The 17,792-nt window shown below is 57.7% G+C and overlaps 1 protein-coding gene across 1 annotated transcript; it reads right to left on the bottom strand.

The window, feature by feature from the left end:
- Window positions 1–1,450: 1,450 nt before the first annotated feature.
- EPHB4 (EPH receptor B4) lies at window positions 1,451–17,589 on the bottom strand. The gene is made up of 17 exons (XM_061209271.1): window positions 17,054–17,589; window positions 14,265–14,335; window positions 13,690–13,977; window positions 12,600–12,996; window positions 11,425–11,580; window positions 10,909–11,241; window positions 10,430–10,554; window positions 9,754–9,919; window positions 8,673–8,775; window positions 8,413–8,477; window positions 8,192–8,305; window positions 7,805–8,052; window positions 4,997–5,212; window positions 4,537–4,686; window positions 3,927–4,120; window positions 3,578–3,733; window positions 1,451–2,508 (listed from the first exon to the last, which is right to left on the bottom strand). Exons 1-17 carry the CDS (start codon window positions 17,103–17,105, stop codon window positions 2,379–2,381), a joined length of 2,964 nt encoding a protein of 987 aa, XP_061065254.1. The 5' UTR covers window positions 17,106–17,589; the 3' UTR covers window positions 1,451–2,378.
- Between the last annotated feature and the right edge of the window lie 203 nt (window positions 17,590–17,792).

The following is a 17,792-nucleotide window of genomic DNA, read 5'->3' as shown; positions in this document are numbered from 1 at the left end:
AGCCCCTGGCCAGGCCACCCTGCCCCTTAGCTGGGGGGAGCAGCTCACACTCTGGAGCTTGTGACAGGAAGGCTCAGGCGTTCTGGAACTGGGCTGGCCGTGCTTTAACCTGGGCATCACGAGGCTCCCAGCGGCATGCCTGCCCCCACTGAGCTCCCTTCTCCTGCTCTTCGACCCTTTGCCTCTCTGTTCTTCATCTATATCCTGCCCTCTTGATCTCGGTTCCTCCCCTCACCCAGCTAAGGTCTCCTTATCTAGCCTGGATGTCTGGTTGGCAGCGAAGGAGGTGGCCTGGACCAGCATCCTCGAGATAGACTTCCTCCTTCCGGAAGTAGGGGGACCCAGACCCCCGCTGTCATCGGCAGGACCGTCTCCCACCCGCCCCCTTTTAGGGGTACAACACCTGGGCCATGTCATCGAGGGAGGGGACAGAGGATTCCAGAGTATTATACTCCCGAAGGCAGTTGTAGAGGCAGGAAATCGGGGACAGGATCACTGCCGGAGGCTTCCTGGGCTGGGAGAGGCAGAGATTGTGATTTGGGGTCCTGTACTGACCCCAACACGACAACAGGGGGCAGTTGAGATGCAGAAATGGCAGGGCTGCACCAGCTTGACAAACCTGACCCAGTCCAGGCCTGCCCCTGCAGGTGTCCCCTGGGGCGGGAAGGCTGGGAAACCAAAGATGCTGAGAAAGACATCGGGGGATTGACCCCCATCCTCATCTTCCTGTTTGGGAGGGAGAAGTTAGGGGAAGATACTCAGGTGGTTTCCCCTCCCTTCCTAAGAAGCTGGGAGAACCTGCCTGGGCAGCATCTTGAAAGGGGGAATTGTCCTCCCAACCCAGTGCAGCGTCTGTACACGTGTGTGTGTGTGTGTGTGTGTGTGTGTGTGTGTGTGTGTGTGTGTGTGTGTGTGTGTGTGTGTGTGTGCTTGTGGGGGGTCCACGTCCTCCACTCCAGCCTCCGCCCCTCCTCCACAGCCGATGCAGACACTCCCCCCACATGGCCTCTGAACCAACCCCAGCTGTCAACATCTGGCCCACATCTGTCTCTTTCATGTGACTGGACCTCCACGCCAGATTCCCCCCTCCCCCCTTCAGGGGGCTGTAGGGCAGGGCTCTGAGCTCAAGGCCTCCCCTGCCTCACAAAGCCCCCTGCCAGGGCTAGGGAACCAGGGCAGGGGAGGGAAAGCAACCCCATCCCAGAGGTGCCCCAGGCTATTGGCAGAGCCATCTGGAGCCGTTAGAAGCAGCTGCCGATGACTCATCTTCCACTGCCCCCACCCTACCACCTCAAACACACCGTGGGGCTGGGAACCAAGCACCCAGCCCCGTCTCCAGACCTCCGACCCCTCTCAGCCTGGCTCAAAAGCTCCTTCACACCAGTCCCCACCGTCCACAGAAGTCTATTCCGTCCCCCCACCCCACTCCCAATCATCCCCAGAGCCAGGACACTTCCCATTTTCTTTTATTTATACAAAACAATTGTTTTAAATATAATTTAAGAACCCCTCCAAGCACCAGTGTCTGTCTCTTGTTTCTACCACCATTGCCCCCCACACCTCCTCATGGACACAGCTTAGGGGTACTTGGGGGGGCAGGGAAATGTCTGGGGTTGTGGCGTGACCAAGGCACTGTTCTGGAAACAGACACAACGATGGGTCCCTGTTTCAACTTGGGCAAAGGAGGCGATAAACAGGTCCCCTCTAACACAAAAAGTTACGACAAGGACGGTAAAAAAAAAAAAAAAAAAGGGAAGGAAAAATAAAACCGAAAACAAAAAATAAAACTCAAAAACCTTCAATATGAAGGCAGCAGATGGGGGAGGGGCATTTACAAGGGAAAACCGAATTCGGTGGAGACAGCAGCAAGGTTGGGACATCCAAGTCCAATGATTTTGTCACTGGGCTATGACGCCCCTTCCTGCCTCACGACTCGCAGGCTAGTCCCCCCTTCTCTTTGGTCTGCAGGGCCGCTGCCCTTCAAGGTGAGGAGGGGCACCTGGGGGCCCTAATTGGGGATCAGAAGGAGGCCGTGGGGATTGTGCCCAACCACCACCGGGATGTTGGCAGATTCCGGGCACTTCTTTTCCTCTGGTCAGACCCAATCCCGAGGGAAGGGCTCCCACACCCTCAGTTTGGGGTTCCCCGCTTGGGGAGCGTCTGATTTCTACACTCCCATACGGCAGAATCCCCAAATCCCGTCTCTCCAAATTGCCAGCTCCCCGCCCCCATGGGTTCAAAGTGCAATCCAGTGGGGCCCGGGGATGGGAGCCTCTTGGGTCCCCACCCGATTCTGCCCCAGGAATAAGGGGAGCGGTGTCCCCAGCGTGGGAGTCCCTGCCGCTCCAGAGACGGGGGGCCAGGCGAGGAGGCGCAGGTCAGTACTGGGGCGCTGGTGCTCCCGACCCTCCTGAGGCTCCTGGCTTGGCCTGGGACTTCATGTGCTGGACACTGGCCAGGATTTTTTTCTGATGCCCCGCCAGAGTGACTCCGATTCGGAGCAGGTCCCTGGGGAAGAATGAACAGCTAGGTGAGGCCACTGGTTTCCCGGGGCGGCTCTCCTACCGAAACCCCATCCTCGCCTCGGGATTGTCCGCCAATCAGAATGGCCGACGGGGAAGGGGGCTGACGTCAATAGTTGCCAGTCAGTTTCCGGAGGATTTGGGCGCCGCCACGGTTCTGCGCAGCCGCAGTAAGGGGCGGGGCTAGGTACCCGCGGGGGTCGAGAAGCAGGAGGTGGGGCGGGCTGAGAGACAGAGAGAGAGAGAAAAAGAGCTGGGTGTGTGGAGAGGAAGGGGCGGGAGAGGACAAAAACAAACTGCTCCCAGCCCCATCCTGATGCGGGGAGACGGAGATAAGGAAAAAAGAAGAGGTGAGAAATGGAGAGCAAGAATCCGTGTCAGGGAACCCGTGTCAAGGCGAGGCTGGAGCAAGTCAGGGAGGAGGTGCCCAGATCTGGTGGGGCAGACTGGCCCGGGACCTGCCTTCCAGGGAGAGGGAGGGCCTCCTGGACCCTTTGTGTCTGGATTTATATTCCTTCTATTTCTGTGATTCAAACCTGGGGCAAGAAGAGTCGTTGGGAGAGAAATGGAAAGGCAGAAAGGAGGACCAGGGAGATGCCAGCTAGGGAAAACCAGTATTTGGGAGGCGTTGGAATCATAAAACCATTTAACATTAAAGCTGGAAAGGATCTCCAAAACCTAGTCCAACCTTCTCCTTTTATGGGTGGGAAAACATCCAGAGTTGACACGTCGTTAATGTGAGAGCAGGGTCTGGAATGTAGATAGATGCACAAAGATAGATACAGATTGCGAGGTGGGAGCGAGATGGCCCAGGGCTGAGATGGTGCAAGGGGGTGAGGCGGGCACAGCTGACCGGGAAGAATCCTGGGGCTCTCAGCCCCTGCAGCTGTTACTGCTTTGGCAGGGGAGGGGCTTTAGAAAACAGAGTTGGCACCAGGAGTTGACCCCAAAGGCCCCTGCTGAAACTTTGGGCCTGATTCTGGTCCCCAGGCACCACCCCTCCTGGCTGCTTGGCCCTCACCACCCCCCCACCTCCATCTCCTGCCACGACTTACTCAGTGGAGATCTGGCTGACCAGCTCGAAGGAGCCAAACCCAGCGGCTGCAAAACTTTCTTCGTATCTTCCCATCTTGATGGCTCGAAGCCACTCACCCACAGAGCCAAAAGCTGAGTAGTGAGGCTGCCGCTGATCCAGGAGGGGGTGCGAGGCCCTGGGAGGCAAGGATGGGGAGGACACACTGAGAACCAGCCTGTGTCAGGGTGGGGACGTAGAGCCCAGCCCTGGAGAGGTGGACAGGGACCATCCCACATACCACCAAAGGGACGGATACTTCTCGGGGGGAAGCGAGGTTCTCAGGGGATGGCAGAGTGCAGGAAAGAGGGCCCATCCTCTGGGGTCCTCACCCGCCATTCTCGCGGGCCACGATTTTGAGGCTGGCAGGGTTCCGAATCATCTTGTCGAGGGCACTGACCACCTGGGGGAAGCGGGGCCGCGCATTCCGGTCTTTCTGCCAACAGTCCAGCATAAGCTGATGCAGGGAGGTGGGGCAGTCTGGGGGCGGGGGCAACCGGTAGTCCTGTTCAATGGCATTGATCACCTGGAATGACAGAAGCACTGGGTGAGGACGTCAGGGAAAACGAGGCTGCCAAAGGACCCCAGGGAAATGGCGACTTAACAAACACTGGGATGGCTGCTACAGCCCCCCCAGAAGGGCAAATCTGGGGGGTGCTCCTGGCCAGGGCCGAGGCCACTGGCTGTGGCTCAACGTCCCGGAAGGTCTTGAGCTATGATCCAGACATGTAACTTCCCAAGGCTGCCCTCCATCACTGTGTCCTTCTGTGACCAGATAGACTGTATCAAACTCTTGGATACAGCGATCAGCTCGTCACAGTGCCACCCTCACCACCTCAAGGACCAAGCAGTGATGAGCTCTCTGAGAACCAACCCCCCCCCACCCCCGCCGCCATATCCCAAGAGAGAGGACGTTCCAGGAAAGCTTGGTAGGACACTTACATCCTGATTGCTCATATCCCAGTATGGCCGTTCCCCAAATGACATGACCTCCCACATCACAATCCCATAGCTCCAGGCATCACTGGCAGATGTGAACTTCCGGAACGCAATGGCCTCAGGGGCTGTCCATCGGATGGGAATCTTTCCTCCCTAAAGATGGGGGAGGAAAAGGTGAGCTGAGGGACTCACAGGACTCGGGCATTCTGCCCCCCACCTTTGCGTTTCCCCCAGCTCAGGCCTCCTTTTTTTCTGGGACCCAAACACCCAGCTCCCCAACTCTGTTCTTTTCCTGGACACCTGGTAGCCAGGTTCCTTAAGTTGACCCCCCTGCCCCCACAAGGTCTACTCTTACATCCTGTCTTGGACCAGAGCTGTCAATCCCTCAGCCTCCCAACTTTCCAACCTGCCCTGCTCACCTGGCCCTAAGAACCTAGTTCATATGCCTGTGCCCCAGCCTCACCAGAGAGCTCGTGTAGGTGGGATCAGAAGAGTTCTCCTCCAGGAATCGGGAGAGGCCAAAGTCTGAAACCTTGCAGACGAGGTTGCTGTTGACCAGGATGTTGCGGGCAGCCAGGTCTCGGTGGACGTAGCTCATCTCAGCAAGGTACCGCATGCCCGAAGCGATGCCCCGTAACATGCCCACGAGCTGGATGACGGTGAACTGGCCGTCGTTCAGCTGGAGATGGACATGGCGGGGGCGTGGTTAGGACAGCTCACCCACCACTCCCCCTTCCTTCCATGTTCTAAACAGTATTTGTCCCTCCCAGACCCAACTCACAGACCCACGTGTAGGACAGGCCTGATGACATCCCAGGTAAACCGCCCCCTTTCTTTTTTAAAAAAAAATAAATTTATTTTTATTTATTTTATTATTTTTTAATTTTATTATTTGAAATCTATAGACGGTTTATTTTATTTTATTTTTTGGTCGTGCATGCAGGATCTTAGTTCCCCGACCAGGGATCGAACCCGGGCCCCCTGCATTGGGAGTGCGGAGTCTTAACCACTGGACCGCCAGGGAAGTCCCTCCCTCCTTTCTTTTACCCTGAGTTCTCTCAGTTCTTACTATGGTATCGTGACACAATGCTTATAATTGTCCCGCTTTCAAATATTCGCTTTCAGTCTCTCATAATTAGATTATAAGGAGATATTTTAAGATTTTCTTCCATTTAACCTAGTACAGTGCTTTACATCCAGGAAATACTCAACAAATGCTTTTGATCTATGTTCTCGTTATTTGACAGCAACAGAGCGCTGACAGTTACGAGTGCACTCTGAAGCCACCCTTCTACACTTGGAGATGCGTGCGTTGGTGCTGATCCTGCCACAGTCTCACTCAGCCCTCTTGGACCAACTGTATGCAGGATGCAAGAGAACAGTGAGGAATCGGGTGTGATCAGTGACCACAGCACCAAATCCAAGGTCTAAAGCCCGACCTTGAGCTTTATAGAGTTGGCTCTCACCAGGTAAGCCAACCAGTCACAGACAGTTAACTCAGCCCATCTTCTGGGATCAGCTAGCACGCAGGGGACCCTCGGCAGCCCTCCAGGGCCAGCAACACAGAGTTCAGAAACCGAATTCTGAATCCATCCTCCAAGCCTGCACCCCCCCCACCCACGCCTCGCATCTCAGTTGGTGGACTCACTTCTAGACGCTCAGGGTAGGGACCTCGGAGTCTCCCGCATCCATGGCTTACAATCCATCAGCAAGTTCTGCCGGCTTTGCCTCCAAAACGCACCCCAAACCAACCACTTCTGCGCATTCACAGCAGCCCCCATGGCCTGAATGATGCCAGTCATCTCATCGGCTCCTATCCCCCAGCGTCCGTCAGAGGGATCTCCTTAAATCACCTCCCTCTCCTGCTGAAAAGCTTCCCCTCAGACTTCTCATCACATCCAAATTTCTAAGCTCACGAGGCCCAGCCACCAACCACAACGTAATCCACTATCACTCCTCTGCTGACCTGGTTCAGCTTCACCGGCCTTTCTGCTTCTTAAACAGGCTGGGATCCCGCCCACCCTGGGTCGCTACTCTTTGCCCCCGACACGCTTCCCCCCCACCTTCTCATGGCTGGCTTTCTCATCTACCCAAACGTCATCTCTTCTAAGATAGACCCCCTTCCCTTTCCTGCAACTGGACAATGGAACAGACTCCCGTATCCACAAGGGAGGGTCAGGCCATCCTGGCACTGCTCCAGGGTCTGCCTCAGCATCCCTCGTGCTGGGAGCCGGGTAGCCTGTGTCTCCTGGTGCGGTGCCACGGGAAGTACACAGCTCCCCCTGATGTGGGCTGGCCACAGACGTTTAATTTTGAACTTATCACAACATTAGACATTGCTTCCCTTACAGGAAACACAGAGAAACAAGCTAGATGACCCCACAAGGAAGAATCCGATAAATCCAGAAGATAAGACATTCAAGTGGACAAGTGGCCCAGCCCTTCAGTGTATCAGAACCCCAACAAGGGACTATCCTGGATGTAGAAAAGGCTCAAAACAATAACCACAGGTGCAATGCTTGATCCTGAACTGGATGCTGGGACATTTTGGGGACAACTAGAGAAATATGAGCATCAAGTGGGCATTAGGTGATACCAAGGAATTGTCGTAATTCTGTTAAATGCAATGTTACTTTGCTATGTAGAAAAACGTTCTGGGGACTTCCCTGGTGGTCCAGTGGTTAAGACGCCGCACTTCCACTGCAGGGGGAGCAGCTTCGATCCCCGGTCAGGGAAATTCCGCATGCCGCGTGGAGCGGCCAAAAAAAAAAAAAAGTTTTGGTTTTTTACAGAAGATGCATAGTAAAGTTTAAAAAATAATAAAATTTCATACAATTTTGTTAAGGTAGCAAAAATGAGCTCTTCTCTCTCATTTCTATGATCTTGTTTAATTTTTTTCACATCTGAAATCTTGTTTACTTTTTGTAAAACCTGGTTTGTACTTGTTAATCTTCAGTCTCCCCCATTACGCCACCAGCTCTCCAAGAGCAGAGATGTTCACGGCTCTGTCTCCCGAGGCCCAGTACAGTGGCTGGTACACAACGAGGCGCTCAGTAGATATTTGTCACGAGGACAGATGACAACCCCTCCTTATCCCAGGGTCAGCCGGCCCCACAGGGAGACCAATCCCAGGACTCAACCTTCCCTGGTGGAGAATGAAGGGTAGAGGGGCAGGGACGCGGGACCCACCGTCTGTGCCGGGTTCTGAGCTCCTTGGCTGCACTGCGGGAGCACAGGGTGGGTGCGGAAAGCTGGGAGCAGGGGGTCTCACCCTCAGGAAGGAGTCCAGGGCGCCGTTCTCCATGAACTCGGTGAGAATCATGACGGGCACGCTGTTGGTGACCACGCCCTCCAGGCGGATGATGTTGGGGTGCTCGAACTGGCCCATGATGGAGGCCTCGCTCAGGAACTCCCGCCGCTGTCGCTCCGTGTAGCCGCCCTTCAGGGTCTTGATGGCCACGCAGCTCTCCTTCTTCCCGGGGGCCTTCAGCCGCCCCCGGCACACCTCCCCAAACTCGCCTTCAGGAAGGAGGCCGAGGGTCAGCTCTCCTCCCCCGCCCCCCCCACCCCGCCCCCAGGTCCGGCCCTGCAGTCCCTCCCCGCCCCCTCACCCCACCGCCCCCCCCTCCGCCCGGGCACCCAGGCGTCTTCCTCTCACCTGCGCCGATCACCTCTTCAATCTTGACATAGGAGACATCGATCTCTTTTGCAAATTCCCTCACAGCCTCATTAGGGTCTTCGTAAGTGAAGGGGTCAATGTAGACCTTAGTACCTGAGGAATCACGCGGGGCTCGTTAGCCACCACTGCATTCAGATGCCCTGGTCCCTGGCTCACAGCTCTCGCCCCAGCCCTATCTCCTCCAGGATGGGCCTACCCACCGTGCCCAATGAGATACTGTCCGTGTTTGTCTGAGTATTCAGCTTCTCTCCCATTGCTCTGCTTCCTGTAGCCGATGGGAAAGAAGAGGTAAACTGAGTCACACGTCTCGATGTTCCCAGAGGGGAAGGATGGGAACCAGAGACGATTCCAGGTGAAAACAGGCTCCGGGGGCATCGGGGGAGGCTTGCCCTGGAGCAAGAGGGCGGGTGGGCAGCTACACGGGGCTTCACAGGGGCCTCCAGGTGGCCAGAGCCCTCACCTGAGGCAAAGAACAGCGATGACGATGACCACGAGGACCAACACCACACCCACGACCGCCGTGCCAGCAATCAGGGCCAGCTGCTCCCGCCAGCTCTCATTCTCTGGAGAAGAACTGGTGATCAGGGGGACCCGGCGGGCCCGTGGGCTCCACTCAAGTCCCTCAGGGCAAGCAAAGAAGTTTCTCAGCCTTGGTGGGTTTGATTTTGTTCTGTTATAAATACTGGTAACCACAAAAAGTCCCACTTGAACAGAAGGTTCCAAAGGCTAAAAATGAAAAGGTTCGTAGCCAAAACGTGGAAATAACCCATATGTCCATCAACGGATGAATGGATAAATAAAATGTGCCACAGCCATTCAATGGAGTATTTTTCAGCCACGAGACGGAATGAAGTCCTGATATGTTCTACAACACGGATGAACCTTGAAAACATTAAGCCATGTAAAAGAAGAAGCCAGTCACAAAAGACCGTATTGTATGACTGCATTTGTATGAAAGGTCCAGAACAGGCAAACTACAGAGACAAAAAGTAGACTAGTGTTTGCCAGGGGCTGGGAGGTAATGGAAGAGTTATAAGCATCTCTTTTTGAGGTGCTGAAATGTTCTAAAATTAATTGCAGTGATGGTTGCACAACTCTGTGAATATATTACAATTCAATGAATTATACATTTTAAATGGGTGAATCATGGTGTATGAGTCATATCTCAATAAAATTGTTAAAAAAACTTAAAAGGTTTAGAAAACCATTGGGCCAGCATACAAAAACTATCAAAGTGTCACCTCAGTTAATCCTTGGAGCCCTGTGAGAGAGACCTCATATTTCCATTTTTTTGGATGAGAGAGCTGGGGCTCAGGGGTCAAGTTTTTGCTAAAGGTCACATAGCTGGAGAGCCGCTGAGCTGGCCTTCACACCCAGCTGTTGGTTTTGGTTTCTACGTCTTATCCCCAGGCCAAAACGCCTCGTGGTTGAGAGAAAGAGAAGCATGGGGCTGTGGCTTTGGGGGTCCTGAGGGCAGAGCCAAGGCCTCCCGCCTGGTGGGGGACAGCCAACCCCACCCGCATCCTGCTCCCCGGGCTCACCGTCCAGCTGGGTCTGGCTGTGGTGCTCCTGGCCGAAGGGCCCGTAGCCAGCCTCGGAGCGCGCCCGCACCTGGACCAGGTAGCTGGCTCCCCGCTTCAGTCCCCGCAGCTCTGCCCGGTTCTCCGATGTCTTCAGGAACCGCACGCTGCTGGGGCCCTCTGCGCCCTGTTCAGGAGAGGGGACTGGCCGTGAGCCAGGACCCCCAGATTCCACTGCTCTTTCTGCCTCCCCCTGCCCTGGGCCTCCATCCCTAGCATCTCTGTCTTGTTGAGTGGCAGGTGCGGCCTTTGTGCTCACTTATGTATGCACTGTGCCTTGTGCTTTGCATTAATTATATCATTTAATCCTTGTAGCGCTTCTGTGGGATAGATTCCATTATCCTAAGCATTTTTTGGGGGTAGGGGGGCCTCGCCGCGTGGCATGCGGGATCTTAGTTCCCCGACCAGGGATCGAACCCATGCCCCCTGCAGTGGAAGCACAGAGTCTTAACCACTGGACCGCCAGGGAAGTCCTATCCTAAGCATTTTACAATGAGGATATTAAGCTCAGAGAGGCCAAGGGGTTGATACAAGGTCACTTAGCTAGTATGTGGCAGATGGCTGCAATTCAGGCGTCCTGGTCCCTGGAGCGGGTCCCGCTGCCCACCCCCACCCCTGGGGCGGGGCCTGGTCTCACCTTCTCGTGATACTTGACCTCGTAGTCCAGCACTGCCCCGCTGGGTGCCCGGGGAACAGCCCATGCCAGGCTCAAGCTGCTGGGTGATGACCGAGTCACCCTGATGTCGGACACCGGGGGCGGCACTGCGAGAGACAGACACCTTGGGGCCCTTGATCGTGGCAGGTCTGTCTCTCATCTTTCCCAGCTCCTCCTCTACTGGCCACACTTGTCTCGGTCCCCCAGCTGCTTCCGGAATTCCTTCTGGCTCTCTCTGCCCTGCCCTGAACTCTCCAGTTCACCTTTGCATCCTTTTAATTCTCTTTCTGCCTCTTGCCCCAAAGGCCTTGACCTGCTATATTTCCTGGGGACCCCACTCCCCAGCTGCTGCCTTTTCCCCCTCAGGCCTTTAGACTGTCCATATCCCTCGCGAGCCTTTCCCACCAACGCCTCTCCCATCCGACCACAGGCTGCCCTCTGCCCCCAGCCCCCAGTCTCACCCTCACGGTCAGTGGTGACATTCACAGCCTCAAATGGAACTGGCCCGCTGGCTAAGGAAGACACCCCGTTCACGGCGGTGACCTCGAAAGTATAGGTGAAGTCAGGACGCAACCCACGAATGGCCACCCAGGGCTCCACCAGGTCCCGGGGGCCGGGGTCGAAGGTCAGGTCTCCCCCGCAGGGCGTGCAGGAGCCCCCGGGGCGGCACTCCCGGCACCGGAGCGCGTAGGTGAGGTCCTCTCGGCCTCCCGACTCGAGGGGGGCGCTCCATTCCAGGCGCAGGGAAGAGCCGTTCAGGCGGGGAACCACGCTTCTCGGGGCGGACGGAGGGGCTGCAGGAGACCAGGACGTCAGGCAGAGGCTGAGCAGACGGGCAGGGGACGGGCAGTGGGACAGACAGGCAGCCACACTGACGTCTTGTCTTGGCCGGGCACCAGGCCAGGGTCAAGAGGAGGAAGGTGTGGGAGGATGGGACTGGGGTCAGGGGTCCACCTCAGGGGTCACTGGCCACTTACTGGTACAGGGTGCACCTCGGGGGTCTGTGCGGGCCCGGAAGTACCCGATGCGACACTGGCAGACGGGTGAGCCAATGGTGTTGGAGTGGCTGTTGGCTGGGCACGGCTGGCAGGACCCCTCCCCAGACAGGGGCTTGAAGGTGCCCTGAGCACAGGCTGCAAGAAAGCGTCCATCAGAAACTTGCATCAGAGACATTCAGCAGTAGGGTTGGGGGGAATGGGGACCAAAAAAGGACATTCGGCAGCTATTGAAGTTGCATGAGGTGCAAAAGGGAGAGCAGGGAGGGAGGAGCTCAGAAACCTCGCCTCTAAGAGGAGAAGACCTCCCTCCAGACCAGGGGTCTGAACCCTGACGTGTACCCTCGGCCGCTCCATGGCAGCCTGGTGAAACCCAGACCCCTGCTCCGAGGAATGATTTTAAATGCACACCACAAAATACACAGATTACCAAGAAAACCAAATAACTGAAAATACAGTGATCAAAACATGAAGAAACTTTGCAACACAGCAATGTGTGTGTTTCTCTACTAACAAGATACAGCGGCAAGGGTGACAGGCAAGGAAATACTGAAGTCACAATGAGCGAAAAACAACATTTTGCCATTCTTGCGTCATCTCTAATGGGCTGTGAAAACACCTAGGATTTGAATGGGGCCCAAGTCTCAGGTCCTGCTCCGACCGCTGGGCTGTGGCTGACACTCCGTAAGAGGAGTGGCCAATTCCAGGTAAAGATGAGTGCAAAGAAATGGTCATTTTTCTTCCCTTCCACCAAAGTTCACAGATCCCCTACATTCTATCTACGAAACCCAGGTTAAGAAACTCTGCTCTGGAGAAAAGGCTACGTGAGAATTCAATATCAGTAAATTAGATGAAACCATAATGAACAATACTACAGACCATGAAGGCTTTGTCCTCTGAGTCCAATAAGGTCCCCCAGCCCTGAGGACAGTCCCACAGCCCGGGAAGGAATTGGACATAGAAGGATGAGTGTGGAAAGGATGGAGAGCTCAGAACTGTGCTGGGAGCCCTGAAAACACGCCCTCCAGTAACGGAGTGTCCAGGAGAATAAAGAACTTTTAAAAATGGAAATTTAAGAAGTGGGTCCAAGAGCAAGGTACCAGCCAGCGCCTCCTGCAGAGATGGGCAAGCTTTGTGGGGGAAGTGCTGGCCCTTACCTCGGCACCTGGTATTCCCCTCGGCGGCCTCAAACCCTGGAGCACAGCTGCAGCCCGTGACCGGCTGCTCAGCCCACTGGCCATCCTCCCGGCAGTAGAGGCTCGGGCTGGGGCCAGGGGCGGGCACGGCATCGGCCACGCAGCTCCCCGCCACGGGCACCACGAGCTCACGAGGCACGGTCTCCGGGAAGCGGGTGAGGTTCACGGTCAGTTGGGCGCACTTTTTATAGAAGAGGTGCAGGGACAGCAGGGCCATGCAGGCGCCCTGGTCCTGGAAGGCCAGATAGAAGCCGGCCTTGGTGAGCGGGCCCAGACGCAGCGTCTTGACGTTCACCTTCCCGGTGGCCTCGGCCCCGGGGCGCTTCCGGGTCAGGTGCTCAGCAGCCACTGTGTCCACCTGCCAGGTTGGGGAAGAAACTCACTGCCGCTGTCCTCCACTTCCCCAGGACCCCGCTGGACTGTCTTCTTCCCAGCTCACCCTCTCCCTGACCTGCCTGGCTCCTGTTCCAGAACCTTCTCTCCACCTTTCCCAACGTACGCTTTCCTGCAGGCCCCAACATTGTCCATTAACACCCGCCGAGCTCCTGTGATGCATCCAGCCTCTGTCCTGCACCCCCTTTCTGTGCATTCACTCATCCTACAGACACTTATCAACATCTGCTCAGTGCCAGGCCCTGGACTCCACGCCAAGGAAACAGAAATGAAGGAAACGCTGATAAGCTAATGATAAATTAAAAGTATGATGAGTGCTACGGCAGGCGGGACCCCAGGGCAGGGCACATCAGCAAAGGCGTCCCAGGGGGAACCTCGGAGCTGGAAGTTACAAGACGAGGAGTTGGGTGGGAAAGGCAAAGAGAAGGCATTCCAGGGTGAGGCATCAGCTGGTACAAAGGCAGGGGTCTGTAAAGGGGCGAAGTGTACTCAGAGAGAGGAAGTGTAGGGGGGCCCCAGCACATGGAGTAGAGCGGCCGTTCCACCTAGCAGACCACCCTCTTCCCTCCTCAGACCCGGGCCTCCTGCTTCTAGCCCCCAGCACCTCTAGACCACAGGCCGGCCCCAGACCCCACCTTGGCCTGGGGCACCTGGGTACCTTGATGTAGGGGTTCTCCATCCAGGCTGGCGTGTGGGCCGTGGCCGTGTCCGCGTCGCTCTCGAAGTAGAAGACGGTGAAGGTCTCCTTGCAGGAGCGGCCAGCCCGCGGCAGGGAGAGGCACTCCAGCATGGTGAAGCGCAGCGTGGCGTACACGTGCACGGCGCCGCGGCGGGGCACCCAGCCCGTGCGCAGCCAGTGGGCCAGGCCCGGGGCCCGCTGCACGTCACACACCTCGTAGGTCCGAACGCTGTGCTGCTCCTCATCCAGGCCGCTCAGCTCCTCCCACTGCGGGGAGAAGGGTGGTCAGCCTGGGGGCTGCTAAGCGGGTGGGTGAAGGTCAGTGCCATAAAGCCACGAGGGGCTGGGGGGACCCCCGGAGAGCAAGGGCTCAGAGGATACCTGCTTCGGCTGCTGCGATGGCTGTGTGTGTGTGTGTGTGTGGTGTGTGTGGTGTGTGTGTGTGGGGTGTGTGTGTGTGTGTGTGTGTGTGTGTGTGTGTGTGTGTGTGGCCTGGGAAGCAGGAGCACAGGTGGCTCCCCTCCCTCGGTTTCCCTCCAAGCCCCAGCTCTTACCTGTCCCTCCACCTGAGGGAATGTCACCCACTTCAGATCGGCAGTTTCCAATTTTGTGTTCAGTAGGGTCTCTAAGACAGACAGACAGACAGAGTCAGTCAGCGCTTGGGAGAGACACCAGGAAGCCCAGATCCCTGGGAGCTGAGACAGACAGACAGGCCGAGGAGGGGAGCAAGCCCTGCCCTCTGCCCCCCCAGCAAGCCCAGATTTCCAGCCTCTTTTCTGAGTGCCAGCCCCGCCCCTGACAGCTGACAGGCACGGAGCTGACCCTCGGGACTCCCAGATCTAGGCCTCTGTGAACTGCTGTGCCCCAGAGGAGAAGGGGAGACACAGATGCTGAAAGGGGAAAAAGGCAAACAGCTCAGAAACGGCTAAACTAGAGCCCAGACCTGACCCTGACCCCGAGGTGGGGTACAGGGACACCCCTCCCGCCAGGGCCTGCCTCAGCCTCTGCAGTCCGTTCCCAAATCCAAAGGAGGTGCTGCCTCCATCCCCGCAACTCTGCTCCTCTTCCAAGTCCCCAGCACCCTTCAGACCAAACACCTCAGCCCTTCAGATCCTTGAAGGTGGTGCTGACCTCCTGAGGCCCAGCCCTGACCCCCAACTCCCTCCCCACCGGCTAGCTGCCCTCGGAGGAGGAAGTGCTGGAGGCCAGGACGCTTGGGTTCCTGCCCTTGGCCCCTGTCTGCAGAGGCCTCACATCTGGATTTGGTTATGGGAAGGAAAAGGGGAGGAGATTTTAGGAGTGTGTGTATGGGGGGGTGAGCACACCTGGCTCTGCTCTGGTCTCTCTCTGGGGAGGGGAGGGGTGGGGCTCTGGCAGAAGGTGGGGATTAGGAGAAACTGCACAGTACCCCGCCGCCCCCCCACCCACCCCCGGCTGAGGAGGGTGGAGGGAGGGTAGGGGAATCCCCTCGCAGATTTGTGGGTGGGGTGCTGCAGGCCTGCCCTGGGAGGAGCCGAGAGGGGGCCCCCAGGGGAGCCAGCAGCACACCTGGGACCAGGGCCCCCCTCCCTGGTGGGAGCTGCAGGAAAGAAGGGAAGGCAGGTGGGTGGGGCAGCCTCCTCCCAGGGACCAGGTGATGTCCACGGAGGGCAAGGGGTCAGGCGGGACCCCGGCCAGGCAGCTGGGGGTGAGGCCTGGGCCCTCATGGATGGCGGGAGACAGCCCAGCACACTGGGGACAGGATGCCCGGGTTCTGGGAAGGGGGTGGATAGAGGCTGCCGTCTCCACCCTCCATTGTTCCAGACTGGATAGTGTTTTCCTGTCTCCAATTTACACACTGTCTCTGTTTCAGGCTGTCCCGGGCGCTCTGAGCGGCTCACTTTCTCTCACCCTCTCTCCGTCTTGCCGGCCTCCCTCTCTCTTTGATCTGTCACTTCTTTTGCCTCTCACCTCTCTCTCCCGCTCTCCGTCCACCTCCATTTCTCTTTCTGATTGTCACTCTGCTTTCTGTCTCCCACCTTTCACCATCCCTGGGGCACAGAGCCTTGGATAAAAGACTGAACTCTTGTCTCAGTCTCCTCATCTGTAAAATGGGAGCAACAATACATCCCACCCACAGGGTTGTTGGAACCGTGAAAACATAAAGCACTCAGCATGGGCCTCGGGCTCGGAAAGCACTTAGGTAAAAGAAATTAGAAGTTACTCCCTGTTCCTCTTTGCATCTTTCTTTCCCTCTCACCACACGTCATCCCCACGGGTTTTCTCCCTGCTTTACCTTCCCCTCTCTCTCTCACAGTTCTTTCCCCATCTTTCCCCGAGCCCAGCAAGTCTCTCCTCTTCCCCCACACCCAGCCTTTGATCCCCAGCCCAGCCGGGGGGAGAGGGGTTTCTAACTGCCTTTGATTCCTCCTCCTCAGTAGCCCCCCATGGCCCACTCCCCAGAGACCCCTTTGATTCCCGGCAGTGAAGGAGGGGAAGGAGGCAGCTCATTGAAAAGAGATTAGGGCCATGGGAGGAGGGTTTATAGGGCTCTTGGCTCCCCCTCTAGGGGTTGGGGGGAGGGCAGAGACTCATGGATAAAGTAACATTTTGGCGGGGGGGGGATGCAGAAAAAATAGACGTTTACGAGAGACAAGCAGACAGTAGTTAAGCTGAGTTCAGGGGACACGAGGGCTGTGTAGGTCAGTTTCTGCCGGCCTAGGGTTAGAGGAAAGGACTCTGGTGGGACTGGGGCAGGGTCTAGACAGCATTTAAAGGGCTGGGGTGCAGCTTGGGGAAACCAGGGAAGGGGCCTCCCTGGCGCAGGGGCCGTGGCTTTGGGAGAGATTTGGAGGTTTGGAGTGTGAGTGCGGAAGGTGGCCATCCCCACGGTGGTGTGTGGAATTGTAGGGTCAAGGTGTGAATGCTCCGGAATGGGGGGGCGGGGGTAGTTTTATGGCCTAGCACAAAGTTCTGTCTTGTCTTCTTGTTCTTCCAGAAATGTTTCCTCCTGTTTGGCAGAGGTGGGAGGAGGGACAGAAACTTTGGAGAGAGTTTTGAAGATTGGAGCAGAGAGAAAAGGAAAGGCTGCCAAGGGCGTCTGGAGTCAGGAGTAAGAGTGTGGGGAGCCGGGACCGGGGCATGTCCCGGGACGGAGCTCGCCTCCATCTCTTTCCCAAACAAAAGAAAACTCCACTCCCCGCTGGGCCGCCTCCTCCCCGCCCCCCTCCCGGGCTAGCACTATTGGTCCGGAGTGTTCGCTGTTGGGGTGCCGGGTTTGGGGGAGACAGATGTCGGCCCTTCCACCCCGAGGCCCATCTTCGGGGGGCCCCAGAAGTGGCGGGGTGACTCCAAGGAAACTCACCTTCTAAAGCGGCTACAAGCGAAGCCCAGCAGAGCAGAGCCCGGAGCTCCATGGCGCCGCCTCACTCTGGTTGGATCCGATCCGAGTTTGGGGGGCGCTAGCCCCCCCAGGTCTAAACCCCCCCCCGAGCGGGTGGACGTCGACTCCCCGCGCTGAACTCGATCGGGGCCCTCAGCGCGGGCCCATGCGGGCGCGCCGGGCACCCGGTGGCGGCGCCCAGGTGTGGCCCCGCGTCCCAGCCGCGCGCGCAGACGGGAGGGCGGGGGGCGTCCTGGCAGCGGCCGCGCCGGGCGCGAGCAGAGCAAGACGTGGCTGGAGTCGGGGTCCCTCCGAGGCCTCGGGGTCCCCCCCCCCGGGTGGCTGGGGGTGGGCCGGCCGCTCGCGGTCTCCCCCCCTCCCTGGAGTGGTGCTGCTCGCTCCGCCGGGCCGAGTGCGCTCCGCGCCGGCGGGGAGGGTGGGAGCGGAGCGGGGACGGGAGAGGGAGGGAGGGGACGGCGGCGCGGGGCCGAGCAGGCTGGGGCTGGGCCGGGCGGCGCCTGGCCGGGGAGGGAGGGGCGCGCGGGGAGCGGGGGGAGTTACCCCCCAGCCCGGGCTAGGCGAGGGGGCCGGGGCGTGCTGATTGGAGCGCGCGCTGCTGAATAATTCATGAGGGAAGCGGAGCGGGGCGTCGAGCTGAGCAGGTCGGGAAGTTGGGAGAAAGTTTGGAGAAGGGGGAGGGGCGGCGGGTGCGGAGCCCGGG

This window comes from Eubalaena glacialis, chromosome 13 (assembly GCF_028564815.1).
Source record: "Eubalaena glacialis isolate mEubGla1 chromosome 13, mEubGla1.1.hap2.+ XY, whole genome shotgun sequence".
Classification (NCBI taxonomy): Eukaryota; Metazoa; Chordata; class Mammalia; order Artiodactyla; family Balaenidae; genus Eubalaena; species Eubalaena glacialis.
The sequence above is the reverse complement of the archived record's forward strand: the minus strand, read 5'-3'. Positions and strand labels throughout refer to the sequence as shown.